At 37.7% G+C, this 26,592-nt stretch overlaps 1 protein-coding gene across 15 annotated transcripts in view; it reads right to left on the bottom strand.

The window, feature by feature from the left end:
- TENM3 (teneurin transmembrane protein 3) overlaps positions 1-26,592 on the bottom strand; it is a 403,572-nt gene that overhangs the window by 121,654 nt on the left and 255,326 nt on the right. For 10 of the 15 annotated variants that reach the window (XM_071743228.1, XM_071743230.1, XM_071743231.1 and 7 more), the window contains 2 exons: positions 11,323-11,560; positions 6,282-6,374 (listed from right to left, as the gene is read on the bottom strand). In XM_071743228.1, coding sequence (XP_071599329.1) covers positions 6,282-6,374; positions 11,323-11,560 — 331 coding nt within the window. The remainder of the gene's footprint in view (positions 1-6,281; positions 6,375-11,322; positions 11,561-26,592) is intronic. The other 5 variants (XM_071743233.1, XM_071743243.1, XM_071743235.1 and 2 more) reach the window with 1 other exon arrangement.

The raw sequence follows: 26,592 nt of genomic DNA, 5'->3' as shown, positions 1-26,592 counted from the left end.
CCATTACCCTGGATCCACTCCAAGGCACAAAGGGCTAATATCTACACCTTAGACATCTAGAATTAGGAACACATCAATCATATGATCAATCAAGATCAATCAAGAGGCAGAAAAAACATCTACTGAATCCACTTTGAGTGAAGGCAAGTTGAGAGAAACATAAATTTTACTGAATTTATGTTCTGGTGACATATTTACCCCTCAGGACAAATACTTCAGTAGACATAACTTCTCTGCTCAGAAGCTGATAGTGCTGCTAATTATTATGTGTAATATAATGACATTATTGAATTTCCAGGACTAAAAATTGTAATTATTCTGTTTCATAGTGAATACAGGTGTGATGACTACTCACCTGAATTAAAAAGAAAGTACCAGTTTCTGTCCAAAAATGGTGCAGATTCAAAATGGAACTCTGTGGAGACATCAGCCATCACTAACTCTGCTTCACTTCACAGAAGTGTAATGTAAAGTTTGGCAGCACCATGAGGCCAATGTAGGCAAGCAAGGTGTAAGGGTAGCTGTAGCTTTACCTTTTTATTTTTTTGATGGTTCAAAGGGTCAGGTGAAAGTCAGGCAGAACAGACTTGTGAGGTTTGGGATCTCTCACTCCATACCTCAAATACATCATTAATGACACATGCACAGAGACTGAGTGCCTAGTGAAGATCTAGCATATTATTCACCATTTCCATACAAAGAAATAAATTTATCTTAACAAAGTAACTTTATGAGAGGATGAATATATCCAGCTGCAGCTATTTTAGTTTGCTCCAACTTCTCTCATTTAGGCTTTTTTCTCTCTCTCTGACTTCCCTTAATGCAAACCAGCCGAATTTTTCCCTCTTGGGAACAGGTTATCACGCTTCTTGTTTGTTTACAAACCCCCTACCAGATACATTAACTGTCAGAATGAGAAGAAAACCAGTGTGGAAAAAACAGTAGTCTGAGATGGCAATCAGTCCTTGCACTGCATCTACTGACTGGTGTGCTCTCTCTCTGCTGACAGACACTATTCATGCTGGATTGAACTGGATTCTCTGAGTGAGACCACAACCCTCACCTGCCACTTGACATTAGAGAGCTCTGCCTGGTTTGCTAATGGATAGATCACATCAATAAATCTGATTCCTTGCACTAAGTTGAGGAAGCAGATGGAAAGAGAAGATTAATCTCTGCCAACTGCATTGTAGGGAAGATGTAAAAGATAACAGAAATTACTGGCTAGGTCTCATATGAACTCTGGTTCACTGATGCATGAGATCAGCTTTCCCAGTAGGCTCCGGAAGGAATTGGATTTTTGTTTCTCTGTGAGCACTTTATGCCTGTCTTCATCTTCTGTTAACATTCTTCTGAGATGAAACCTTGTAGCTGGTGGTGTTTGCCCTCAGCACAGGCTTATGTCTGACTTCCACAGAACCATATGGCTGCATTTAACGTAAGTTAAATCCAAGTAAAGTAAGTAAATCCAAGACAGTGAAGAAACTACATTATGCTGTGAATTTGTCTCAGTTTATTTTCTGTGCAGAATCACAATCATAAAATTGCTTAGGAAGAGATAAAAGTGAATTTCTGCTTCCTCAGAGCCAATATTAATACCATCATAATCCTGGAAAAAGCTTCAAGATCACATCAGATCTAAAGATGATCAAAGTTTGGGGGAAAGGAAGAAAGAGAGCTATTATCCATATGCAAATACAGGGGAAACATCTGTGGGAACTGGAGATAAGCCTCTTCTAACAGCTTATTCAAATGTTTCCGTACAACACTTTACATATGGTAACTCTTGAATTTGGGTGGGTTTACACTGACGACCCACTTTCTTTACAAACTGAAGACTGAAAGTCAATAAAGAAAAATGTACCACGAGTGGCTGTCAGTGCCTTCCTTACTGCTTGTCTGTTCTTTCACAGCTGGCCCTTGGAAGATTAACGCTCCCCTGCTGGCTGCTGCTGGAGAAAGACTGAAGAAGTTCAGCACTGCAACCTGCAACTAAAGCTTCAAACAGCAATCCAGACATGAAACCTCCTAATCTGCTGCAAAAGCCACCAGGACACCATGACTTGAAGGACCAGACAGTGACAAAGCCCTCAAACTTCATCTCTTTAGGGTGTGCTAGAGTAAGTCTCTTCCTCTGCAATGCACCTGCCTTCTTGGTGGTGTAAGAAGGACTTGAATGCTACAGCATGCAGAGGTTACCTGTAAATGTAACCTTTTTCTTCCTACAAGTTCAGATTCAGGCTACAAGCTCTCTTTCCTGAAGGAGTTAATTTCCACAATATGCAAACACATGCCTAGGATCAAAAGAACCAGTTTAGTCAGCTGTCTTTGCTTCCATCTAGGTTACAGTAAGTGACTTGGCTCTGGATATTGTTGGTGATACATCTGAAGGAAGCAAAGTTGGAGTGAACCTGACAGCCCCTTAGTGCACTTTCTGATACTGACAGTGTTCATGCTCTTCCAGTTCTCCTCCATCTGATGAAGGGAGAGAAGAGGAAAGCATCTGAGTTTTGCAGTGAAGACTGGAAATGCTCATGTGAGCAGTAAGAACTTATATTACAATTCTGTATCTTGTTCTCTGCTCTTCTGGAATTACATCCCTACCAAGATAGAGATAAAAAAAGAGAGAAGGTTGTCTCCAAGATGAAGTATTCTAATCTTGTCCAGTTCCTGTCTTGAATATTGAATACACTAGGCTATCCAGGGAGAAAATCAAAGCAGTAAGGTAGGGCTCAAGTACTCCTCCAGTCTCTTTTATTATCCTTGCCGTCTTCATAAAGCTGAACGAGAACAATTGCTCTAAATGGCTCAAAAGGCACATGGAGACAATTTAAAAACGTAAATGTGGTTTAAGAGAGACTCAGAGCTGCATTATTTATCAAAACATTAATTCAGGAGTTGGAACAAAGGTTGAAATTTTTTCTGCAGCTGCAAGACCTGACTGAACTACCAGACATTTTAAAAGGAGATAAAACCAGAGGGAAGTTGAAGAAGTGAAGTATTATTTTGTCAGTGACTGATAGGATCTGATTCTGCTGCAAGCAGGCGCAAGCTTCCATCATAATGGATCTGTGAACCTTAGCTCACTTATTGATGTCCAAAGTTGTGGTTCTCTTACAATTCAGAGTCCATGATAACCTGTGATGAACTCTGTATTGCCACTACTGCACTACCCAGCAGTCACTCAAACAGCCAGATTCATCTCACGACAGTGACAGCCCAGTCATAACCTCTAAGTTACAGCCACTACCACCAACATGGCAACTCTACATGTGCACGTGATGCAAGTGTCATTCCCATTTTCCAGTCCTTACTGTTCCTTGGTGAAAACTTGTACACTACACTTTCATACTCTCTCATATGCAACACACTAAGATTTGTAGACTTGAGAGACCACCATTCAGGAATTCAACAAGACAGAGGACTACACCTTGTCCCCAGAAGAGGGTAACGCTTTTCCTTTAGTGGTACTCATTTCCACAAATGCTTTTTTGGAGCAACCAATATTATCAGAGATGCTGGATACTAGCAGTATACAGTCATCCAGCTCTTTGCTTTGCCATGATGTTTGGTATTGTTTTCTCATCTGCTTGAATGCAACAGAAAGAATCTCCAGAGTCTGTTGAAATTCCTTTCTGGTTCAGCTTGTGCTGTGCATACTGGGATGGCAGGCTGGACTGCAGCCATGGAAAGAGGTTAACTGTGTTAGTTTTGTGTGTAACTTTCTGGTGTTGATGACATTTTTTTTGCTAAAGTGTTTTTTTGGTTTAACTTGCAATTTTTTCCAGCAAGTTTGAAAGTACTTCAGAGATTGCACTGAAAGGCTTCTTACCAGCACAGGCCATCACAGATAAAAAAAACTTTGGTCTGATTCTTAATGGCTTCTGTCACTAGTAGAGCACACATCAGCAGCCAAGGTTTCTCACCGCCCTCAGTCAGACCTACAGCTGATGAGGTGCATACTACTCAAAGGGATTTCACGAGTAATCATGAGCAGTAAAGGACAAGGAAGAATCTTGGTTTGCATTGTAACTTTTTGGTCTTTAGCATTTTATCTAAGTCCTATCTGTGCCCAGTTTTTTTCAGTTTTCTCCTTTCCACTCTGCACGCCTGGCTTCTTCCACTCTTGAATTTAAATCACTATGCCCTTATGAAAACCTGACCTCCTCTAAACTCAGCTGTCTTCAACTTTGCTCCCCAACAGATGTAAAAAAAATCCCCAATTTCCTTGCAAAGAACTCTTGTTTAGATACAACAGGAAGTATTCAAACTCTGACCCTGCAAAAATACGATACTTTCAGAAAATTAGACAATTCTCTTGAATTAGAAAATGCTTGGAAGCTTTAGGTATAAGAAATATAAATACAATCATCCACTGATGGCGAATCTTACCTTTTTTTTTTTCAAATTTTGTCATCTAGATAACTTGGGGAGAGGACTACAAAGTCAGGTAAAAGAAAAAAAAAAAAAAGACTTTTTACTGCAAACTAAGCTGATTTGTCAGCATCTACACTAACATATGCTTACATAATAGAGAAAAGAATAGTGGTTTCCAAGTAAAGCAAACAATACAAACTACTGAAATACTCTGAGATTTCCAGCTGTCTTATGATAACTAATGCACTGTGCACAAATCTCTTTAAGCTATAAACAACTATTCTTTAGGTCTAGGCCTATGAATCATTAGAATTTCTATGCAAAATGTCTATTTTTATTATCATTATTAACACTAAAATTGTCAGATTCATTAGATTAATATCTGCTCCATCAGCCATACAAACTTAGAAAGAGTATATCATAATGTGACACATGCGTGACATGAAAACAAAGAAACAAATAAATATATAATGATTCTAGCTGTGACACAGTATGTTTGTGAGGCTGATAAACAGAATCTTCATGCTGATAGCATGTTGTAGTCTCAAATCTATTATGCTTTGGAAATGATGTGTTATTATCTCTGGACAACTTTCACACTAGGAGATGATTCCTGCTAGCATAATTCTGAAAATGAAGGGATTATAAACAAGATAAATTTCATTGTATTGTTACCTGAATTAGTAGCAACTAACAGGAATGTCATATAATTTAGTATATTTGCCAAAATACTTGCATTTGGTGGTCCCATTACAAACATATGTAGCATAAACCAGGCATGGTTCTATTAACTCTACTTCAGCAATTATGCATCTATTGTATGGTAATCAGTCTACAGGGACCAATAATATTTGGCTTTGTTCTTTTTTAATACAGTATGCTTACATTACTTTAAAGATAGTATATTAGATTCTTCCAGTAAATATCTGCGATATCTTGGAGTTTGTTGATAAGGATTAACTAACTGAACTTAACATACCATTCTTTCCCTGATCTTGATTTTAATTTGTGGCTAAGTGGAAGTGAAAGACTTCTTGGAACAGGAAGCAGATCAATGTATACTGTTAATATATTTTACAGTTTAATTAGCTATAAATGGGGAGATGCGTATCTCATTTAATAAAATAGCACCTTATCCCTTTTATAATGGTAAGAGTTACAAATAGCATAACAGAAATTTGGATATACAGATCAAATTTTTACTATAGTATAAACAATAAAAAAAAAAGGAAAGGTAAATTTATGATTCAAAATTCTTTACCAAACTTAGCATAGTGTGCTGATTAATAGGCTGAAACTGATTAGAAATGGTATTGCTTTGTCAGGGCTATTTTTTTGTATGGATCAGAACCAAACTACACTGATTTGGCATACGAATGCCATAATGAAGTTCAAGTACAAGACAAAGCTACATAGATATGGAACAGTTTTATAATATAAATTTTATTTAAATTAATTGAAATATTTATTTATATGGAATTCCCTATTTCCAGTTATATATTTAGCAGCAGTTCTGATTTAAAAGTAACTTGTGAAAAATATTACAGATTATAATTCTTAACTTCTTCGATTGGTCATTCCTTATAGTACATTAACATGTCATAATATTTCTAAAACAAACATTTGCTAAGTAGTAAATACATTGCAAACTAAGATCTGGCAAATGTGTAAGCATGCAAATAGTTTATAATAGCTTGTAGAATACAACTTGAATTGCACTCTTATTTAAAGTCCATTCCAACCCAAACCATTCTATGATTATATGATTATCTTCTTAAGATATAAAGATGAGGAAGTGTCCCAGGTGTTTTTTACTAATGTAACCAATTTTTTTTAAAAAAAAAAATCATATTTTGTCTTCTGTGTCAACAGTTAGCATCATGCAAACACTTAGAGTCACATACCCATAACTGCTATCGTGATATGTTGGAGATAACACATCCATCTCTATAAGGTTGTCATGACCATTTGCAAGGACTGCTTGATTTCCTAATTCTCTACACACAAAGATACAAAAAGATGAAATTAGAGTGGCAATTTCAAATTAAGGAAAGGGATGACCCTACAAATAGAATATACTAATTCTGTTTTGTAACTTTGGTCTTCCACAGGTGTACAAAACAACAACTGCATTTTGAATGTGGGATTTATCTCCCTTTAGTGCTGTCCTCTGAACTACGTGCTGGATTATAGCTCGAAGACATGGTGCTATAAGGCTACTGCTAGGCAGTCACTACCCTTTGGTTATCCCTTATTTATGTGCAAGTCCTTGAATAAATTCCTAGCTACTGCCTGTGGCAGGACAGGCTTAAAGACTGAAAAGCGCATAGTGGGGGATGTTGTTTACTTGATGAGGCTGGACGAGAGATTAAGTAATAAAAGTGAACTGAGACTACTAAAAGACAGTCTCTTGCTGGCTATCTGGCATAGGCAGTCAGCCAGAAAATATGCAGTGAGTGGAGATTTCATGTTCTGCAAATGACACTGCACAGCAGTAGGGGAGGGAAAGGAAGGACCACAGAATCTGGCTCTCTCAGGGAATGGCAAAAAATTAAGGGGGAGAAACAAAGCTAGGTGCTATTGTTTGGTTTAGAGCTGCATATTTCTTTTGTCCTATCTAAAATAGGAAAAGATTAATTTTGGAAAAAACCCAAAAAACGGGTCCGTGCTTGCTTCAATGGCTGCTTATCTTTGAAGGGCAGAATAATAAACTCAAGGAATACTGTGCTAATACTACTGAATTCTGGACTGTTAGTGCCTGCCTAAAAGACAGGGGACAAAATTCATACTGTTGTCAAATTGCAAGTATTCATGGTGACAGCAAGGGATTTTTGAGCAGGAAGGATGCCAGAAAGATCAAACAAAAGTCTAAAGTAAGACATTACTGACACTAAGGGAAGCTTATAAGCATATGGGCCCAGTGTGCTAGGATTCCAAAACAGATGCTTGGTGAGCACCAGACTGCATGAGAATGTCAAAAGAAAACAGAACCTTTTTATTCAACTTTAGCTTTTGAAAACAATACTGATTGTTTGACATAATGCACGTGTGTATACACTGGCTATAATTATGCCATGTCAATCCTTAATGCATCCATGCTCCCAGGAATCTAAGCAGAGTCCTGCTTCCTCAACTTGCAGACCAGCAATGTGGCATCCCCACAGCAATACACAGGGTCTTCAGCAGCACAGCACTTGAACTCCATCCCTGGTTTCTGCCTTAATTTTGTACCCTGTCTTATCAATATAAGCAACATGTCTATTCAAGTCCGTGTGTGAAAACCTGGAAGGCTTAAAGAATGGAACACTTCTGAATTTGATTAGACCAGGCACTGTTTCAGTGGGTGGAATGTGTAAAATAGCTGTTTTGAGCAGACTTTAACCTCCAGCAACACTGTGCTTTTGCAGACAATCAATCAGCCTCTACACAAATTGAATTAAGGCTTCAGTGGAAACTATCAACAACCTTTCCACACCTTAATCAATACTGAAGGCGCTAGCTTCATTGGCAATCCACCCCAATAGAGACATATGGGTATGTTGTCACACTTTATGAGTTTCTAAAATCTTCACATTCTAAAATTAAGTTTGGATCATGCTTGCAGAACACACATTCTAGTAACTGTTTTTTCTGAACCACTTCTCAGGTATTCTAGTATTTTAATTAAAACCTTAGGAATGCTAAAGTATTTTCCAGCCAAGTATTTCCTCAAGAAGTTTCCTCTTCTCAGTGAAATTCATATATAAGGAAGTGAATACAGCAGTGTTCCTACCCACTCTATTTTAAATTAAAAGTTATGGGTAAGAGAATAGGAAGCAGTATCAGCATAGACTATGAAAAACATGTTAGTTTCTACAAAAAATCCACAGCCCATCATACAAAACACAGCCATTTGTCAAAAAATGAGGTGTTGCATAAAGTAAATCAAGGAAAGCGAAGTTCTTCTTTGATTCACTGGTGTTAGCACAGACTCTGAGTAAAGTTATATAACAATCTCAGAGATTTATTCCTTGACTGCAATATGTAAATTTTCCCTTGCTGACAAATTTATCCTAGACAATCATTGCCTAAAATTAATGAAATATTGTCTGAGAAATGCACTACAAGAGGCTTACTTTTATCAACAAATTTATAAATTCTAACATAATTTTTCTCTGCATACCTCTAACATACATAATTTATTGTGTATTAGAAAAATTCTGCAATTTCAAATACTTAACAGAGAAAGCATTTAAAATGGTTTACTAATCATTTAAAAATATCAGTAACTTAGATTCTACTAGAATCCAAAGCCATGAGAATGTAACTAATGATCCTGATGCTCAAGAACTACTTACTAAAACTAGTAGGTGATTAAAAACTTAAAATACTATTGATAATTAAAAAACTTACTACTATTTAATTATATAATTTTAACTTAGAATATGTAGACATCTGACGTGTAATCATGTATTTGCATTATTTTGGCTGTTCAACCTATAATTCAAAAAGCAAAATGGAAAGTCTTTCAATATAGTCCTGCTTTTTTATTTCTGCAAAAATTAATATTGTTCTGTGGTGCTGGCTTCTCCTGCAGATTTATTGCTTCTGCAGCTTAACCTAATTCACAGTAGGCTGGGGAAGAGTCAAATGGTAAAGTTCATTAAATGTCCAATGATTCAGTCCTGCAGTCTGCAAGAACTCATTGGGAAGTATTTTCTTACTATCTTGCTTTTAAAAAAAAAATGTAGATTTTCATTAGCCCCAGTAGCGTGAAGACCATTTCTGCCATTGCTGAGTAACCTTACTGTCATTTAAAGATGGCATCAAAGATGAAAGAAACTCTCACATAATCCAACTAACAGTCTTAAGCCCTGATAAAAGTTTAAACAGAATCTTCTTATATTAAAAAAAACATAATTTAGAATTTCTGTTGGACATTTTTGGTCTATTCATCCAATTCATCTATTTAACCAGTAACAGCCACGCTTTACAGAAAAGCATGAATTCTACACAGAGCCAAACTGCAGAATATTTTATGAAATATACAACTGAACCCAATACTATGAAATATATATTTTAAAGTCACCTCCATTACTACTACAAAATTAGAGGGACTAAAACCTCCGTCAGGTGATGCAAATACATTCCTCTCACCTACATGTACATAGACAAAACCAGCCTTTTCACTCTCCAGCTATACATGACAGCAAGTTGTATGTCTTTTTTATGCCACCCATCACCAATATGAGCCTACAGAGAAAGAAAGATTGTTATGTACATATGCTGACATTCACATCCTGTACCTCAAAACTGCCGTTATCTAAGTCAGATGAAAGAAAAAATAGGGGGAAAAAAAGGCTGACTATAAGTGTAAGTTAAAATATTGCCAAGGATGAAATAAACTTTCTTTTAGACTGAGAAAAGGATGAAGGAAGAGACCTATCACAAAGTTGTGAATATAGTTGAAACTAAGCCTAGGAATCACACTCAGTAGGGAACCTTAACCAAAAAGGGAAAAAATCAATGACAAATAAGATGGGTTCCTCACCTCCAGAGTTCCAACCAAGTGAGACTATTAGAGAAACTACAGTAGGGCTCTGTCAGTTTTTGTGTGAATTTTTCACTCTTTTAGGCTCATTTGAACACTCAAATATCTGTAGCTTTTCATCAGGAACATTTAAAAGATGAAAAGACTCTACTTGGCAAAAAATATTTGCTCCAGGTTGGAAGCAGTACTTTCTTTCAAGTCCTACATTTTTTTTCATCATAAACACACTAAAATATATACAACAACACAAGCAGACATCAAAGACCTTACCTGTCTGCTGAAGATTAACCTGTGTCTGGAAAATGTCAAACACCTCATTCCCACTACAAACTCATTTATACTATAAGAATACTCTTAATGTACAAAATTATCTGAGAATAATGATGAAATGTCTTCAGTGAAATCCTCTCTCACAGTGTCTATGTCTCACAAGCAGCAAAAAGAAGGTCCAAGAAAATTAAGAAAAGGAATAGCTGTTCCCAACAGCCTGACAGAAGCATTGCCTGAAACATCTACGGGCACAAAACTACCAAATGTAGAATCTTAAGGTCATGCATGTTTTACGTTATTCAAAACCAGTTGGACTATCTCTACTGTGCTACACAACATAACTTAAACTGATTCAAATAATTAACTGAAGGCATTTTGTTCACATATTCAAGAATTACTGTCAGCTTCAATATAGTTATAAATGCTCAGTTTGATGACTAAATTGGAATATTATGGCTTTCATTAATCAAAAAATTAGTGCTGATTGAGTGTTACATGGGTACTAATTAATCACTGTAGGTAAATTCAGCTCTGTGCTAGTAAGTCCTATACAATTTTTTAATAGATCATTCTGAATCTAAGGAAGGTAGCGTCACCCGTTATATTAGTGGTTTCTTTCCTAGAGCCAGTTACCAATTCTAGAAGACAAAAAAGAATGAGAACAAATTTAATATTATACAAGAACTAAGTGAGTTCTTTCATCTCACCAAAGCCCAGACAACTTTAAGAAGCACTTAGACTCACATGGATATTTCTTTAAAGGGACCAAGTCTAAGAGTTAAAAAACCATACTGATACTTCCTTGACATTTGATCTTTATGACAGTATATATTTGACCCATAACATATCTCACCAGCAAGGCAAGAAATTTCTTCAAGTAGTCAAAAGTGCAGATTATGAACAGGAAGGAAAATGTTTGTCTGGAAAAATTAATACACTGAGTCCAATTACTCTGTACTCTGCAACAGGCACAGTAAGAGAAAAGAGTCACTGTGGATTTGGGAGGGAAGATAGGTTTTATAGCACTGAAAAGTTTTCTCTTTTGTTTGCTGAATAAGGGGAAGTATTAGATACTGGTCATCCTCTGCCACGTAACATGTTTTCTTTAGAAGTGCTCCAGTCTGTAGTAGTAGCTAAGTAATTACCTGCTTTCCAGTGGCGCATTACTGCCAAGGACCCAGCTGTCCTGCAGCTGGACTGACTCAGGTGTGGTTTGCAGCTCGGCGGGCAAAGCAGCCGGCGGGGCCGGACTCTGATTCCTCCTATTTGTCAGTGAGTTTCTGTTAAGTGAGGTGATGGATGGGTGATGCTGTGCTGAATGTTGCTTGTGAGAAGGTGGCAAAGGCTGCAGGGTCGACTGGCCTTGGTTATTTGGAGGTTGTTCTAAGAAGAAAGAAAATTAAAGTTTGTTATTGACTGTCTTAGCATTTGCTACAACCAAAGCAGAACGAGAACTTCAATATAATCCTATCATCTAATATATTTGCATATTATTCTATTAGCAGACATTCTGTGACATTCAAGTTTACCCTTGATACACAAAGTTCTAATTAATATACAACAGATGGTAAAATTGCTTTTGGTTTTAATTTGTTTCAGGTTTTTTTTTTTTTGGTTTTTTTTTTTTTTTTTTTTTTTGGTTTTTTTTTTTTAAATCTGGTTTTATTAACACCTACAGAAAATAGCATCTGACAGATCCCCTAATGTGCCTTTAGATTTCAGCTTTTTTTAACACACCAACCCTGAAATTAAATGGGTAATTTCAGTAGAACACAAAGGTTTTCAAAATGCATATAATCCCTATAATTATTTAATGGAGTTTTTTAAGCTTTATTTAACTGCAATAAATTATTACAAGCTAGTTGTGAAACAGCAGTAGACTAGTTTAGTGCATTTCAAATAAGGCAGATCTGCACTATGATCTGCTAATAGATGCTAAGTATTTTTTAGCAGAAGGTCACTCTGTGAAGCAGATGTTGCTTCATGGATATTTAGCAGACTGAATCACATCTGATTACAACGTCAGAAGACTCATATACTTAATGACCGTAACATCCATTAGAACACACACAGAACAGATTTTCCAATTTCACACTATGCAATATAACTACAGTTTGAGGTAAGTCACAGGTGATCAGAGCCAGGCCATCAGAACAAAGGGAAATATTTTTTTTACTTAATCAAAGCACATAACACCCCACAAGTTTAAAAGCTGAACCTCAAAACAGCAAAACCAATAATCAAATACCTCAATCAATGCTCTGTAAAATCAGTAGTAAATCAGTCATAAATTGAAGACAAACCTTGCCATACAACCCAACGATCACAAAATTAAAGAAACTCAAGACACTTATTTATCACGATTTAGCAATGAATGATGACACTTAAAACCGTAACACTTAACAATATGCAATTCAAATTGCAAATCCTTTCCTGAACTAATGTGGTAGAACGTACTTAATAATATAAATTCAAGTCCTAAGTGGAGCAGAAGGTACAGGAGCTGCACTTTGCTCACAGTGTAAATGCTTTCACGTAGTTTTTAAATTAGTTGCTTGATCTTCATAAGCAATTCCCTCTCTGGAACTGCTTATGACTGCAAATTGTAACAAACCCAATAATAATACCTTGGTACAAATAATAGAGAAGCATTTCTGTTGAAACAGATGTTTCCAGTAACTGCAAAGTGCCTAATATAAAAATAACAGTGAGTATTTTCTCATGTCATGAGCATGAGAATGTTAAGGAATAGACATGCGAAGTTTAAACAGAAAATCCAGCCTTTGGAATAATTTCCTTTCTGAGAACCCTAATCTCCTTTCCAGTTATGTTGTTTGGTCACAGAATCACCGAATCAGCCAGGTTAGAAAGGACCTCTGAGATCATCAAGCCCAACACTTGACCCACTACCACTGTGGCTACCAGACCATGACACTGAGTGCCACATCAGTCGCTTCTTAAAAACCTCCAGGGACAGAGAATCCACCAGCTCCCTGGGCAGCCCATTCCAATGTCTGATCACCCTCTCTGTAAAGAATTTTTTCCTAATACCTAACCTAAACCTCCCCTGGCAGAGCTTAAGTCCATGCCCTCTTGTCTTACTGATGGCTGCCTAGGAGAAGAGACCAAACCCCCCCGGCTTTCAGGGAGTTGTAGAGAGTGATGAGGTCTCCTCTGAGCCTGATCTTCTCCAGGCTGAACACCCCCAGCTCCCTCAGCCCTTCCTCACAGGACTTGTGCTGGACCCCTTCACAACCTCCCTGCTCTTCTCTGGACCTGCTCCAGCACCTCAATCTCCATCCTGAACTGAGGGGCCCAGAACTGGACACAGGACTCGAGGTGTGGCCTCACCAGCACTGAGTACAGGGGCAGAATCCCTTCCCTGGACCTGCTGGCCACACAGTTCCTGATAAAGGCCAGGATGCCACTGGCCTTCTTGGCTACCTGGGCACACTGCTGGCTCATGTTCAGCTTCATGTCAATCTAGACTCCCAGGTCCCTTTCTGCCTGGCTGCTCTCAGCTGCTCTGTGCTCTGTGCCCAGCCCCCGTGGGGTTGTTGTGGCCAAAGTGCAGGACCCGGCACTTGGCTGTGTTGAACCTCATCCCGTTGGAATCAGCCCAACTCTCCAGGCTGTCCAGGTGCCTCTGCAGAGCCCTCCTGCCTTCCAGGTGATCCACACTGCCCCCAACTTGGTGTCGTCTGTGAATTTGCTAATTGTGGACTCAATCCCCTCATCTAAATCATCAGTGAAGATATTAAACAGAACGGGGCCCAGCACCGATCACTGGGGGACACCACTGGGGAGCAGCCACCAATTGGATGCATCAATACATTTTTGTCACAAACAACATTAATGCTGTTGTTAAAATAATTACAGCATTTACATTGCCAACTAGGTTTTCAGCACCAAATCCCAAATAAATTAATGAAAAATTACCTTCCAGGAAGGATACAGCTCACCACCTTTGTCTTCCCCAACAATGACACAGAGGGTGCCAACTGCACACGTTCAGAATCACTATCAAAGGCCTCAAGCCACATTTACATAAGCGGGCTAAAAGGAAGTTTAACAGACTAACACTAGAGGAGACTTCCTGCCCATGTCTAGTTAAAATTATTTCTTACTTAACATTACAAGCTATTTATCAGCTGGCACAGAATTAACTGTGGCCCTATGTTGTGTAATATATAGGTATATGTGTATATATAAATATATGGTACATATGCATATGTATGAATATATATGTATACATGATTAATTACAAAAGACAAAAAAAATACATAATTTTAAATCAGATAAATTACTTAATCAAAATTGTCCTAAAGACCTGATTTTTTTTCTTTGTAATTCCCTTTTGTGATTTCCCTACCTGCCTTGTTGAACAGCATTGCCATGATCAGTGCAACTGTCCTCTTAAGTTCCTACTACCTGAAATGTTTTCCAGACATTTCTCTTCTTCATTAATTTCTCTTCTCATTTAACAACTCAGCTGAAACCTTTTTATCTATAATTTTTAGTACTAAAGGTCTTGCACCAACCTCTGCTAATAACAAAGCAGAGGAAAAAAAAAAATGTTTTTTTCTTTCATGCAGGAGGGCCTGAGTAAGGGGGACTAATGCCAGACCTGCAGGCTTGTCTCAAGTAGAGCTCAGACCCTCCCACACACTCTACCAGCAAGATGGAAAGTGAAGATTCTGTAAAGGATATTCCTGCACTCCCCTAATGAACGCATGGATCTACTAAGTACACCAAAATGCTGGGGAAGTGAAACTGTATTCCTCAGCCCACAGGCCAGCTACTCAGGCCATTCTTAAGGATTTAGATTGTTCCCTCATATATTTACTACGAACCTACAAAGCCCTTCTGCTATATAACACATAAACGTTACTGACACTGAAACTACTGAGTAACATATAAAATAAATTAAGAGTTGTGGGATGACCTTGTAACCATAAGGTTCCGACTTGAAGGGAGCTAGAAGAGCACAGCGAGTGCAACTTTGCAAAGATCACATGTCCTCAAAACCCACTGTCTCTCTCTATAGGATGCTGCCAGGCGACATTTTCTAGCACCCAAAGGTGACTTCAGTTGGCAGGGAATTGACAGCCTACACAGAATCAGAAATGCCTGAAAAATCTGGAAAGATTTATTCCTCTTTTAATTGTGCAAGAGCTACAGGTAGAATGGAAACTAACAGGATTAGATTTTCCATAAATCAACAGAAATAAAATCTATATGCCTCTAAATTTCCTCAGATGTGTATTGTCGTTCTGAATGAGATCATAGAAGACTACTCTTTTGATCTTTTCTTCAACCTGCCAGATTTCCTGAATCCACAGCTCTTTTGATTGCCAAGCAATTTCTAACAGAGACTTCAATCTCACACCACTGATTTGTGAGGAAGATACCATCATTACAACAGTCATGTTCTGAATGCTGTTTGTAACCTGGAGTCAGATTTCCTTTTTTATGTCTCTTTTAGAGGAGCTAATAGCTAAAGAACAACTTTCTCTATTACTGCAACTTTCACACAAAGCTATCACTCTTAGATAGCAACTAAGCCTCTTGGCAGCCCTGTGACATAACAAAAATATTTTCATTGTACATACAGGGAAACTGAGGCACAGCTGTTAAGTCATTCACACAGGTCTGAGAAATCATCATTAAAGCCAGAAAAAGCACTGGAATTTTGTTTCTTAGGAACGAGGAACTAATAAAGACAGTGGGAATGCCATGATACAGATACACGCTTTATGACTTCTGCAGTACTGGAGACTACTCTAGGTGAAGATATACCTGCATGTGGCCATGACAGCCAGCACTGAGACCCTGTCACTCCTCCTTCCTCTCTATCAATCAGCTTGTTTGGAAATTGGAATCCTATAGGGAACCAGTTCTTACCTCGGTTAGTGAAAAAATTAGCAGTCCTGGGACTTAGCCTGGTCCCTTACACAGAAATTTGCTTTTTAAAGACTATCACAAAGAAGAAAACACATTCAGATTTGACAAAGTGCAATCCTGTTGAAATACTTACAAACTTGAAGGAAGTTGCAGGAGTTGCTCTAAATTGGATTTTAAAAGCTATTCTAACTGATTTACTCTAAATGGGAATGTCTGGCTCACACTGAAAATAAGCATATATAGGTACAGGTGGGCTTATGTCCAAAACTGGTAAGTTTTAGTTAAAACCTTCCTGTTCAGTTTAGACCTTAATGACCACAGAGCAATCCAATGCATCTTACAGAGAAGATTTCTGCTGAAAGAAGTGAATGCAAATTGGCCCAGCAACCAGGCTATACATTCAGATACAGCAAAAAAAGTCCCACATTCTTTAGGCATTTGCTGCATAAGTCAGAATCAGATAATTACGCACACGAACATATGTACAGAACTCTGAAAAGTGACATGAAATTGGGCAGAAAGCTGTCTTAGTACAGCTATATGAATTTTTCAAAATATACTTAAATTGCTATTCACCCTAGGGAACCACAGTGAAGCAAAGCAGCCATTTCAGTTGTAGAGGTAAATTATATGCACTCTGTAGCCTTTCACAAAACCTTTTCCCCTTTTATTTTTCCACAAGTAATTTCCATTTAACTATTTTTATCATTTAATTGTTCAGGAATTTCACCGGCACATGAAAGAATTCAGAAAAATGCATATGTGAAAGTAAAAAGTAAGAAGAGAGACATTTATGATAACCATTGCTGTTTAGGAGGATGGGGTTAATTCAGAAGGAGAAAACCAGACCAAGTATCCATGAAAAAGAATAATTTGTGGCACATTTTGTGTGATAGTCTTTCTTCAGCAGACAGATCTCTGAGACCTGTTAGCTAGCTACTCATCAAAGAAAAGAAAGTGATTTCCATTTGATAAGGATAAGGCTTTTTAATAGTGTATAATTAACATTAACTTTGAGTTTCCATGACAAACACAAAAGCAAAGACTTCCATTATGATATAAACATTTCAAATGTGAACATAATGTAATTCAATACCTATGTGTGTGAGAGTCAGACTCCTTCTAGTCAGCTTCCTCTTTTTTTCTTCTCTCTCTAGAAGGGTTTCTGCCATGTTAAAGCAAACTTCCACAATATATACCACAAGTTAACAGTTGGAGTAAACTGCTTTAGGAAACGTAGTGAAAAAGATAACCCCTCGTTTCCAGGACACTGGTCCCTGGTCTTCTAGCCCCTGACAGCTACCAGTCAGATGGAATTTCTCTAAGTGGTTCGATATCCTCAATAAAGGACTTTGATGGACTTGAAAATTTACCTAATTGACACGTCCAAAAGTACTGTAAGCAGAAGTGAGATTTATCTTGGAAATCCCCGCAAACTAAAGGCAGTGGGTTTTATGGCTAAATTATTTCCAGGGCTCCCACAGGAGTTTGGTTTTTTTTCTTTCAAGTCCCTGCATAGAGCCGGGTAAGACAGGCTACCTGAAGTGCTACGGCCAGGGCTTCAGTGATTTTGCAGGCAAGTAACACCATTCCCTCCACAAGACTGTGGTCTGGGAAGCCCCTTTCATGAGCACTGTATTTAATCAATGAAAACAAAAAGAAAGTTATGGGTTTAGAGAAAAAAATGTGCATTTAAGTGTTCATCTGTAATTAGGCAGATCTGTCTTTCAAATGAAACACTGCTTCAGTGCACTTTTTCTGCCAGGATGTGCAAGACTCCAAGTTTCCTTTCTGATCATTTACTACAAGCTACAGTGGCAATCCAAGATAATTTGCTGTATTTGCTCATTTTGTGGTTAATCTCAAGTATTTGTTTCATCTTATCATGTCCAAATTGTCTCTGTCCCTCCAACTGCTTTAAGGATCCAAACAACACACTCAGCCCAAGGAATAAAGGTGACAGAGTGCCTAGCACCACAGGAGAGCCCTTTCACTTAGATTTGTTGTCAGCCTGCACTAATCCTTTTTGCTTGCTTTACAGCTAATGGACATAAAGATAGAAACTGAATTAACCCACAGCTGCTGCTGCTGCTGACCTCCTCTTGAGGCATTCTGTGCTTCTGTGCCAGCTACAGTGGTGACAAGAATGTGGAGAACTGACAGGGACACTTTGATCAAGATATGCATCATGTGGGTATGTGTGTATACCATTATAATGTAAAATGGGAAAAAATACAAGTAGCTTGATCAAAGTGGGCCAATGTTTGTCTTCTCATCAGTACACTGCCTGTAGGGGCTTACAACCTGTCAAACTACCTGGGTGTGAGAAACCACCAGCAAATCTAACTGCAGAGTGTTCTCTGAAAGATTGCCTTACTTACACATCCCAAGTTTGGAAGCAATTTTATTCACGTTATACATTTTTCATTAATATCAACATTATTTTATGAGGACTTCAGCTGTGAAAGGTAAAAAAGACATAAGTGATGGTGGAGAAACTCAAAATGGCCTCAAGGTGCTCACATAGTAAGGGTCTAATATCTACCAGACAAGAAAGGGGCAGCAGGAGCTCCCTGAAGGGCAGCAGTATAGTTACTAACATAAAACATTGGTATTTAAACCCCAAAGTACATGTTAAAGGTTGCCTGTATCTTATTATGTAAGGGAATGGTTCTTCACCAGTTAAATATAATTTGGAGGACAAGGAAATGAGCCATTCACAAGAAATGCAATCCTTAAGAACTGAAGAAAAATGCCTTTCAGTTTTGTCTTTCAGATGTGCTACCTAGAGGAGTGTTACTTCAGGTTAAAGGTACACCTTAATTTTGTCTTACCAATCTACCTCCATTTAGCAAGATATTTCCCCTCAACAACTTCATAGTGATAACATCTGTCATGCTTAGCTAGGTTTTATAATTCAGTTCTCCATAGTATTTTAGAAATCTTACTGCAGCAAACAGAAACAATTAGTGACTAACTACCATTTTCACAAAATTTTTCTGAAGTATATGAACTGAACTTTAAGCTTCCTTGAAAGGCAGAATTCTTTTGTCCCTGGTACTTTTAGCTTAAAGAAGATAAAAAGCTATATAATCTATATGATATGTGATCCTGTGAAGATAGAAAAAATAACTTTCTATTTTATGGCATTTACTTTGAAAATCTGATTAAGATAGATGTCTCTAGTTTGTAATTCTTCAATGTCATGTTGTCATAGTTCCCATCAGCAAGATGCTTTAAAGGCTTTCGATTAATATTGCATGCCAGAACTGAAATTACATCCTTTGTCGTTTAGTTCTTAATGGAGCAAGTGATATCTATCAAGTAGTGTTTTATGAAGCATATGTGATTTTTATTACAGGCTGTTTTCACAAATCTTCTCCAGGTTTCATAAAGACTGTTCATGGTTCACAACAAATATGTCCTGAATTCAAAATCAGGTCAACTCTCAAATGCAAAATAAAAATTGAATTTTTTCAGTGAGGTTTACTGATAGAACAAACCCCCTTCCTTAATTTAAATACATATGTAAACATCTTAATTAGAAAAACATACGTATTACTGTAAGCCCCTCAACTCTGAATGAGAACTATATAGTAAGAAAACCCCAAACAGCAACAGCAGATGTAATCATGTATTATTTTCACAAGTAATGTGCTATGTTTGCCAATCTTTTAAGCATCTTAATTTTTAAAATGGATGTGACACAGAAAAATTAGAAGATGCAGCATTCCCCTGTAATCTGAGTACAAGAGAGATTTTCATTTGCAGCACACATCTTTGTAAAACAAGATGCCTATAGTTAAACTTCAATTTACTGGAACGCAGATAGCTTGGGGCAGTTGAGAAGGGATCTCAGGCCTGGTTATTGTTGGTCAACCTGCCACTTAGCTAAAAAAGTGCAAGATCAATAAAACTTAAGTCTTAAGAGGACATATGAATAGAATATATTTTTCAAATATTTTTTTTGTCCTAAGACAGAGAGCTTTCTCTTGATACCTCAGAGAGTAAGGCAAACACACCATGGGAAGAAATACTGCCCATTGAGAAGCAAGCATGCATTTCTTCCACAGATGATGGTGAAAGGAAAAATCTGAGGATTTACTTCTGAAAGGTTTATTAAATGTTTTTTCCACTCTCTGTTGTTCACTGTGGGAACCCAAGCAGCTCACTTTTAAAACATTTTTTCCATTAGCTGGAATCGATTCTCAAAGCATTCCAACATACCCACCTCCAGCGTGCAACCGCTCCATTAACCCCCTCAATATATATGTAACATGCAGTTAATATTAAATTAAACAGATTTTGCCAGTCATAAATATCACGTAATGACACCTGCCTTCTTGCCCATGGTAGCATGTAAGAGACTGGGTAATGCAACGTAGTTACAAAAGCATATGGGCTGAAAGAGCTCGGGCTGGGAGAACAGATTCACCTGGATTAAAGAAAACCAATGATGATGCTATCAAGGCAGGCACTTTAAGTAACAAAGTAAACTGAAACTCTGCAGGTTTTCAACTTCAGTTGAGAATGGTTTAATCACAGAAACAGAGAGAAATATTTCAGCTTCAGTGAAAAAAGCTACAGTGGAACTAGTTCAGTGAACAACCTTCCTAATAGCGGTCTCTTTATCCCTGGAGGGACTGAAGAATAAAGATGAAAAAAGAAAAGTACAGAAAAACTGCTAAAGCAAATTGAAATTTAGCCTGCTGGGGTAACATACTTAAGATCTTGCTTTACAAGGAAAAGAAATAAAAAAGATAACATAAAACTCATGATGGCGACTATGTTCATGGAATGAACTAGAAGAAATAGTGTACTTAAAATCCTGCTGTCATATTACTCAAACACCATCACTTTCCACCCCAGGCTATCCCACCTAGTTAGCAGAGATACTAGTAGATATAATTTCTGTTCTCTTTTTAGGACTCGAGGTCTGTGAAACCACACAGAACCCTCCGATGGCAAAATGTCATTGACTTTTTTCCAACAATTTACCTGGAGACCAAACTGGGAAAAACATGCTATCACATGGTGAGAAATGAAACAAAACCTTGTTCACCTGAGACACAAAAATGAAATTCAGCTTATGTTATATAGAGATTCAAAATATAGTAATGCAGCCTTGAGTGGTGCTCTCCTGGCCTGGCTTCCCCACAGTGGGATTTAGATGTTTTTCAGAAATGTGGGGCTCTTTTTTTTCCCCCCAGTGGATAGCAGTCTCCCAGAGCAATACTCCCTAGGGCTGGTGATCATCAAGCCCATAGGCTTCACTTTAAGTCACAGCTGTTTCTATTCAGAAGAGACTTCAATGCATCTTCATAAATCAGATCATCCTTCTTCCTTGTTCAGGGTCAGAAGTGAGAAAGTTACAGAACTACTGCTGACTTCAGATAATCTTCTTTGCTGATAACTCATGGTAATAATTTTTGAGATCAGAAAGGGAGGGCTGGTTTTTTTACCCTGAGAATTCAGGGTTTCATGGAAAGAAAACAAACACGAAACAAAAATGTAGAAGTCCAGATGAAAGACTTTGCAGGGGGAGTAAAAAATCACCTTTCCAAAATGCTGACAGGAGACTGGGATTAATCTGGAAATTAATCTTTGAGTACAAAGGTAAAATCTTCCTGTAAAACACAGGTAAAACTATGTGGGGTACCCCCTTTCCTCCTTTGCTCATTTGGCATCTTATGCTTACACCAAATAGAGACAGGCATTTAATTTTGACTGAGGAAACAGAAAATACGAAAAAGAAGTACCATGCTTTCTGAGTAAATTCTATAATCTTGATTTGGGCAAAATGACAGTGTGTTAACATACATACTCATTTTACTTCACATGCTTAACTGTAGTGCACTATGGATTGCAAAGTTTGATGTATGACTCCTTAATAGATTTCCTAGCATTTTCAAGTGTTGGATAATTTTGGTTCCTTTCCAAAATCATTAATTCAAAGTGAGCTACGACTGTATGTTTTTCTTTGTCTTCTAATTTTATTTCTTAACACTTCCAAGAAAAAACATTTACCAAAGCTATTTATTGTAGAAGCACAGTTACTACTCTACAGGCTAAAACCTCCCAAACTTTCAAAACCTCCCTTTCTTACCAATAAATAAAATTGCATGTTAAGGCCCTTTTACAGCTTACTTAACCTGATTTTTTATGGGTGTTTGGATGACATTCATGAAGAAGGAGCAAACCACTAGAATACCTGCATTCCAAGAGTTGCAGGAAAAATTAAGTCAGATGAATTTCTGTCACAGGCTTTTTAAGGTTAATGGTGCCTCTTGAATATTTTGTAAATTTACAATTCCAGGAGCAGTTTGAAAGCCCTCTGAATTAGTTCCTTATAAGATATTAAATTCTTCAGCAATTTTTGCATGCTCAGTTTTGTCTGGGAACACGAGGCCACACTAATAAAATCTGTGAAAGATGTTAAAAATAGGTAAGAAGCATCATAAGACTTCTAAGAACAAATATGTGAGTTTGTTTCATCACCACGTTTTGCTACGGAGGAAATGAAGAAGGTACAGGGGCAGTGAGATGAAAACAAAACCATGGAGGAAAAAATGATAGAATTGCACAGAAAAGAGGTTGAATAAAGAATACACAGAGGAGATGCAGAAGTGAACAGCTTAGAGAAAAAATGCTAAGAAATATGAGAAAGGATGTAATATTTTATTAGAAAATCGTAATAACCAAACTTCTATGGAAAACATAGAACTGAGATGCTTACTCTGCAGCCTGTATTTTAAAAAAGGAGTCTAATCCTGGCCTGTAGACAGCAGCTTATGCCTTAAGAGTATGAAAGAAATAAAGCAGTAGGTCATCCAGTGAATTTTTACCTCCAAATCAATTAACTGATCTGTTATCAAGTGTAAGGAATATGCAGATCATGAATCAGAGGAAAAGAATAGGGAAATAAGCTTCCAAAATAGCTTTTAAAAACACATGAGAGGGGGAGGTCTCTTCAAGAGCAAACTGAGGAACTATTGTTCTCTAATGACTTTAAATAAGCTTTTTAGGTTTGCATGTGAATTAGAATTTTGTTCTTCCTCCTTCTATTTAAAAAAAAAAAACACAAAACCCACAAAAAACCCTCTCATGGTTTTAGTGAGCTATTCTATTCTAATGACAAGTCTAGTTAGGTATCAATCAAAAGAACAAATTCATTGCACAAGATTTGTTAAAAGATATTCTGGGTTTCCCTTTTCAAAGAAAGATAGAGATATTAACCATCAAATCCAACATAAATTTTGAATTGTTAAGAGTTGAAACAAAAACTATTTTTCAGTTGTACTGTCCCAGTTCATGTAATTTATCAACAAAACTCTCCCATATGTAGCAAAGCACAGAAAATAAATTTATTATAATGTCAGTGGTATCAGTGGACATGGAGAATTATTTAAGTGGCATTCGTGTGTGTTTGCTATTTATTCTGACTATTCTGTGAAGGAAAGCAGTATGCAGAGGAGGTTAAACAGACTATTAATGATAACAATTATGTCCAATAATAACTCAAAAGTTAGGGGGGAAATTTCAGAAATATTTTTTAAATGCATAAAACACACCAAATTGTGAAAGTCAGCTTTCCTTACATTTAATTCTATATAGTATTCTAATAAATTACACCAGGCGTTGCTTTTTCCTGTACATATTTTTATTATGTTCTAGCTGTGCTGCTGCTCCAAAGCTGTTTCCAGCAGGTGATCTTTCACATCTGTTTCTACCTAAACTTTACAGCTTCTCATTGAACCAAACTCCTTAAAATAACATGGCTGATTCATGTTGTAGTAAGCCCTTCCCTTAATAACACTGCTGTAGTTCTAAGACAGACACTGAGAGAACAGATAAAAAAGGTAGAGAAATAACAGCTCACAACTACACCCTTTGATTCAAGTTGCCAACTAGATAATACACACATAAAGACACAAAAAGAGCAGAGCTAAGATGAATGTTTTAGAAACAAATGCAAAAACACACCAATGAGCACTAATTAAATCACCACCATGATGCAGTGAAAAGAAATGAAATCTCCCATATACTCTTAGCAAATGCAAGTTGAATTGCACAATGCTCCTGCCTTTCAGGTAATCCCAGCGGCAAAAGAGAGATTGCTGCTTCTTCTAGGCTAAGGAAAAGCTAAATAAAATGATTCATTACAATTTTATGTTCTTATGGCAGAATTACAAATACTTCACATTATTTCATTCTTAAAAAAGACTGATCTGAAACCTCCTAATCGTAATCTAATTTCTACATAAATAGAATTTGAATTTCAAATTATTTAATATGCAGAAAGGGTGTAAACTCCCTCTGCACCTAATAGCTGTCATTTCACCAGAAACAAATTTGGCAAAAGCATTTCTTGGTATGCTGGGAGAGCACTTACAGCTTGCTCACCATGCAGCACTGCTGAGTTACAAAGCAAATGATGCCAAAATCAAAGGGAACAAGATCTTACACAGACATACAACCAGAGGAGATCTGACTGACTCAAGTCCCTGCAAGATTGTTGCCTTTGACTTCTGGGGAAAGACCCTCTATTTCTAGCATAATCACGACCCCTCTGCCTGAACATGTCTCCCGAGTCCATCTTCTGGTTAAACTATCATTTGGCAAAATACCTTACTTTTTGTCTTCTGCTGTAGCCCCAGTGCTGGTGACAAGCAACCCGTGTGTGTGGGAGGTACTTGGATTGTGAGGGGAAACAGATGGTCTTGGGCTGAGAAGTCTGATATCCAACACGCTTCTATAACTACTACTAGGGGATAAAAACAAATATTCCAGGAAGGAGAATTGTCTTGTGGTAAGACCAGAACAGGTATTTTTTTTTTAAATTTCCTGGCACAGCCAGTGGCTTTTGGCATAATCACAAACAAGTGAGAACTTTTGCAGCCAGAGCCTGTCTGGCATACCTGCCAAGGTGTGAGGAGCTGCAGGAATCAACTATGTGCCCAACAGCCCTTCATTGCTCTTGAAACAAAAGGTGTTCTATGGGTGAAAACAGATAAGGCAGACACGATTAAAGGTCCTCTGAGTGAATTTTTGATGAAGAGTTAATGTTGCAAGACGAACCTCTTCTATGGATGTGGTGCAACCATGGATCCAAGGTCCAACCAGGTGTCCCAGTAGAATCTCACGAATGGTGCTCTGACCAGCCTGGATCGGTGCTACTGCTCCCAAGGTGGCTAAACCAGCCCCCTGGCTTCCCCAGGTGTGAGCTTTTTATTGGCCCCCTAATCTTGCTCATGCGCAGTAGGGGCCTGCCCTAATTAGGCACAGGTGGGATTAACACGAGGTCAAGCCCACTACCTGGCAATTATTAGCACCTGGTTGCCTCATGTCACTGCAAGTTAACAGACCAATGTTTTTGCAGAGAAAGCAGAAGGGTATGCTTTGTGTTCTGCTGAAGGGCAACCTTATATCACTGCCACAGCGGGAAACAGGAGGGAAAATTCAGAATATCAGATTTTTTCTGATATGAGTCAAGTTTCCATCACTTCTCCAGGGACAAGCCTGAGGGTGGGGCAGTGCATGCATCCCTCCCACCTGCTCCCTGCAGAAGTCCCTGCGGCCCAATTTCCCTGGCAGAGTGCAGGTCTAAGTGTGGAAATCTCATATGTGCATCCTTCCCCAAGATGCAAGGTTTTAGAGGTTATATGCAGCCTTACAGGCATAAGGCTTCATGTCTTCCACAAGTGTAAACCAGGATCACAAACAATTTAACATTTTCAGCAAAAGCTCCTGGGTTGCATTAGAGACTCAGGTGAATTAAATCTCTTAGTGAGATTCAGACTTTGGAAATACAGATCTAAAGAAAATAAATACAAACAGTGAAGACTTTGAGGTACATTAGCTGCAAAAAATTACATCAGAAGGAAATGCTTTTAAAAGCCACAAACATGGACGATTAGTAGCATTTCTGTAAGCTGAAAGTCCAAATAGCTGTCAGCAATTCCACCAGCAAGTGTAAGTTATGTACAACAGCAAGCAGACAGAGTATCAAGACAACAGAAGCAATGATTAATTGTGTAGCTTAAACTGGCAATAAAAACTGTGTAACGCCTGCATGTGTGAATACTTATTTTTAAATAGGTACATTTTGGTTCCAAGTGTTCCTATTTTAGTTGTTACCATTTAATAATAATCCTTGAATCAAACTGCTCTTTCAATTTTCTAGAGCCTTTAAAAGTAGAAACCTGACACTCCAGATAGCCTCAAAAAGACTTTTCAGATTTCCAAGTACCAATGAGATACTTAGCAGAGGCTAAGAGGTGTTTTTGAATTTGCTGCAACAGCTACAAAGGAAAACTTTTTGTATTTCAGTATTCTTCCTTAACATGACCAACTTAAAACATATATTCCAAAGTATTTTATATCTCTAAGTGGAATTTTGGTGCAGACCTTCTAATGAGTTTTGGTTAAGTATGGACTTCTTTATATTACAAGTATTATATGTATGATCTTTAAAGACAACTGGAAAATCCAAAGAATTTTCACATTCAGCA

The sequence above is a fragment of the Heliangelus exortis genome, chromosome 4, assembly GCF_036169615.1.
Source record: "Heliangelus exortis chromosome 4, bHelExo1.hap1, whole genome shotgun sequence".
NCBI classification, from domain to species: Eukaryota; Metazoa; Chordata; class Aves; order Apodiformes; family Trochilidae; genus Heliangelus; species Heliangelus exortis.
The sequence above is the reverse complement of the archived record's forward strand: the minus strand, read 5'-3'. Positions and strand labels throughout refer to the sequence as shown.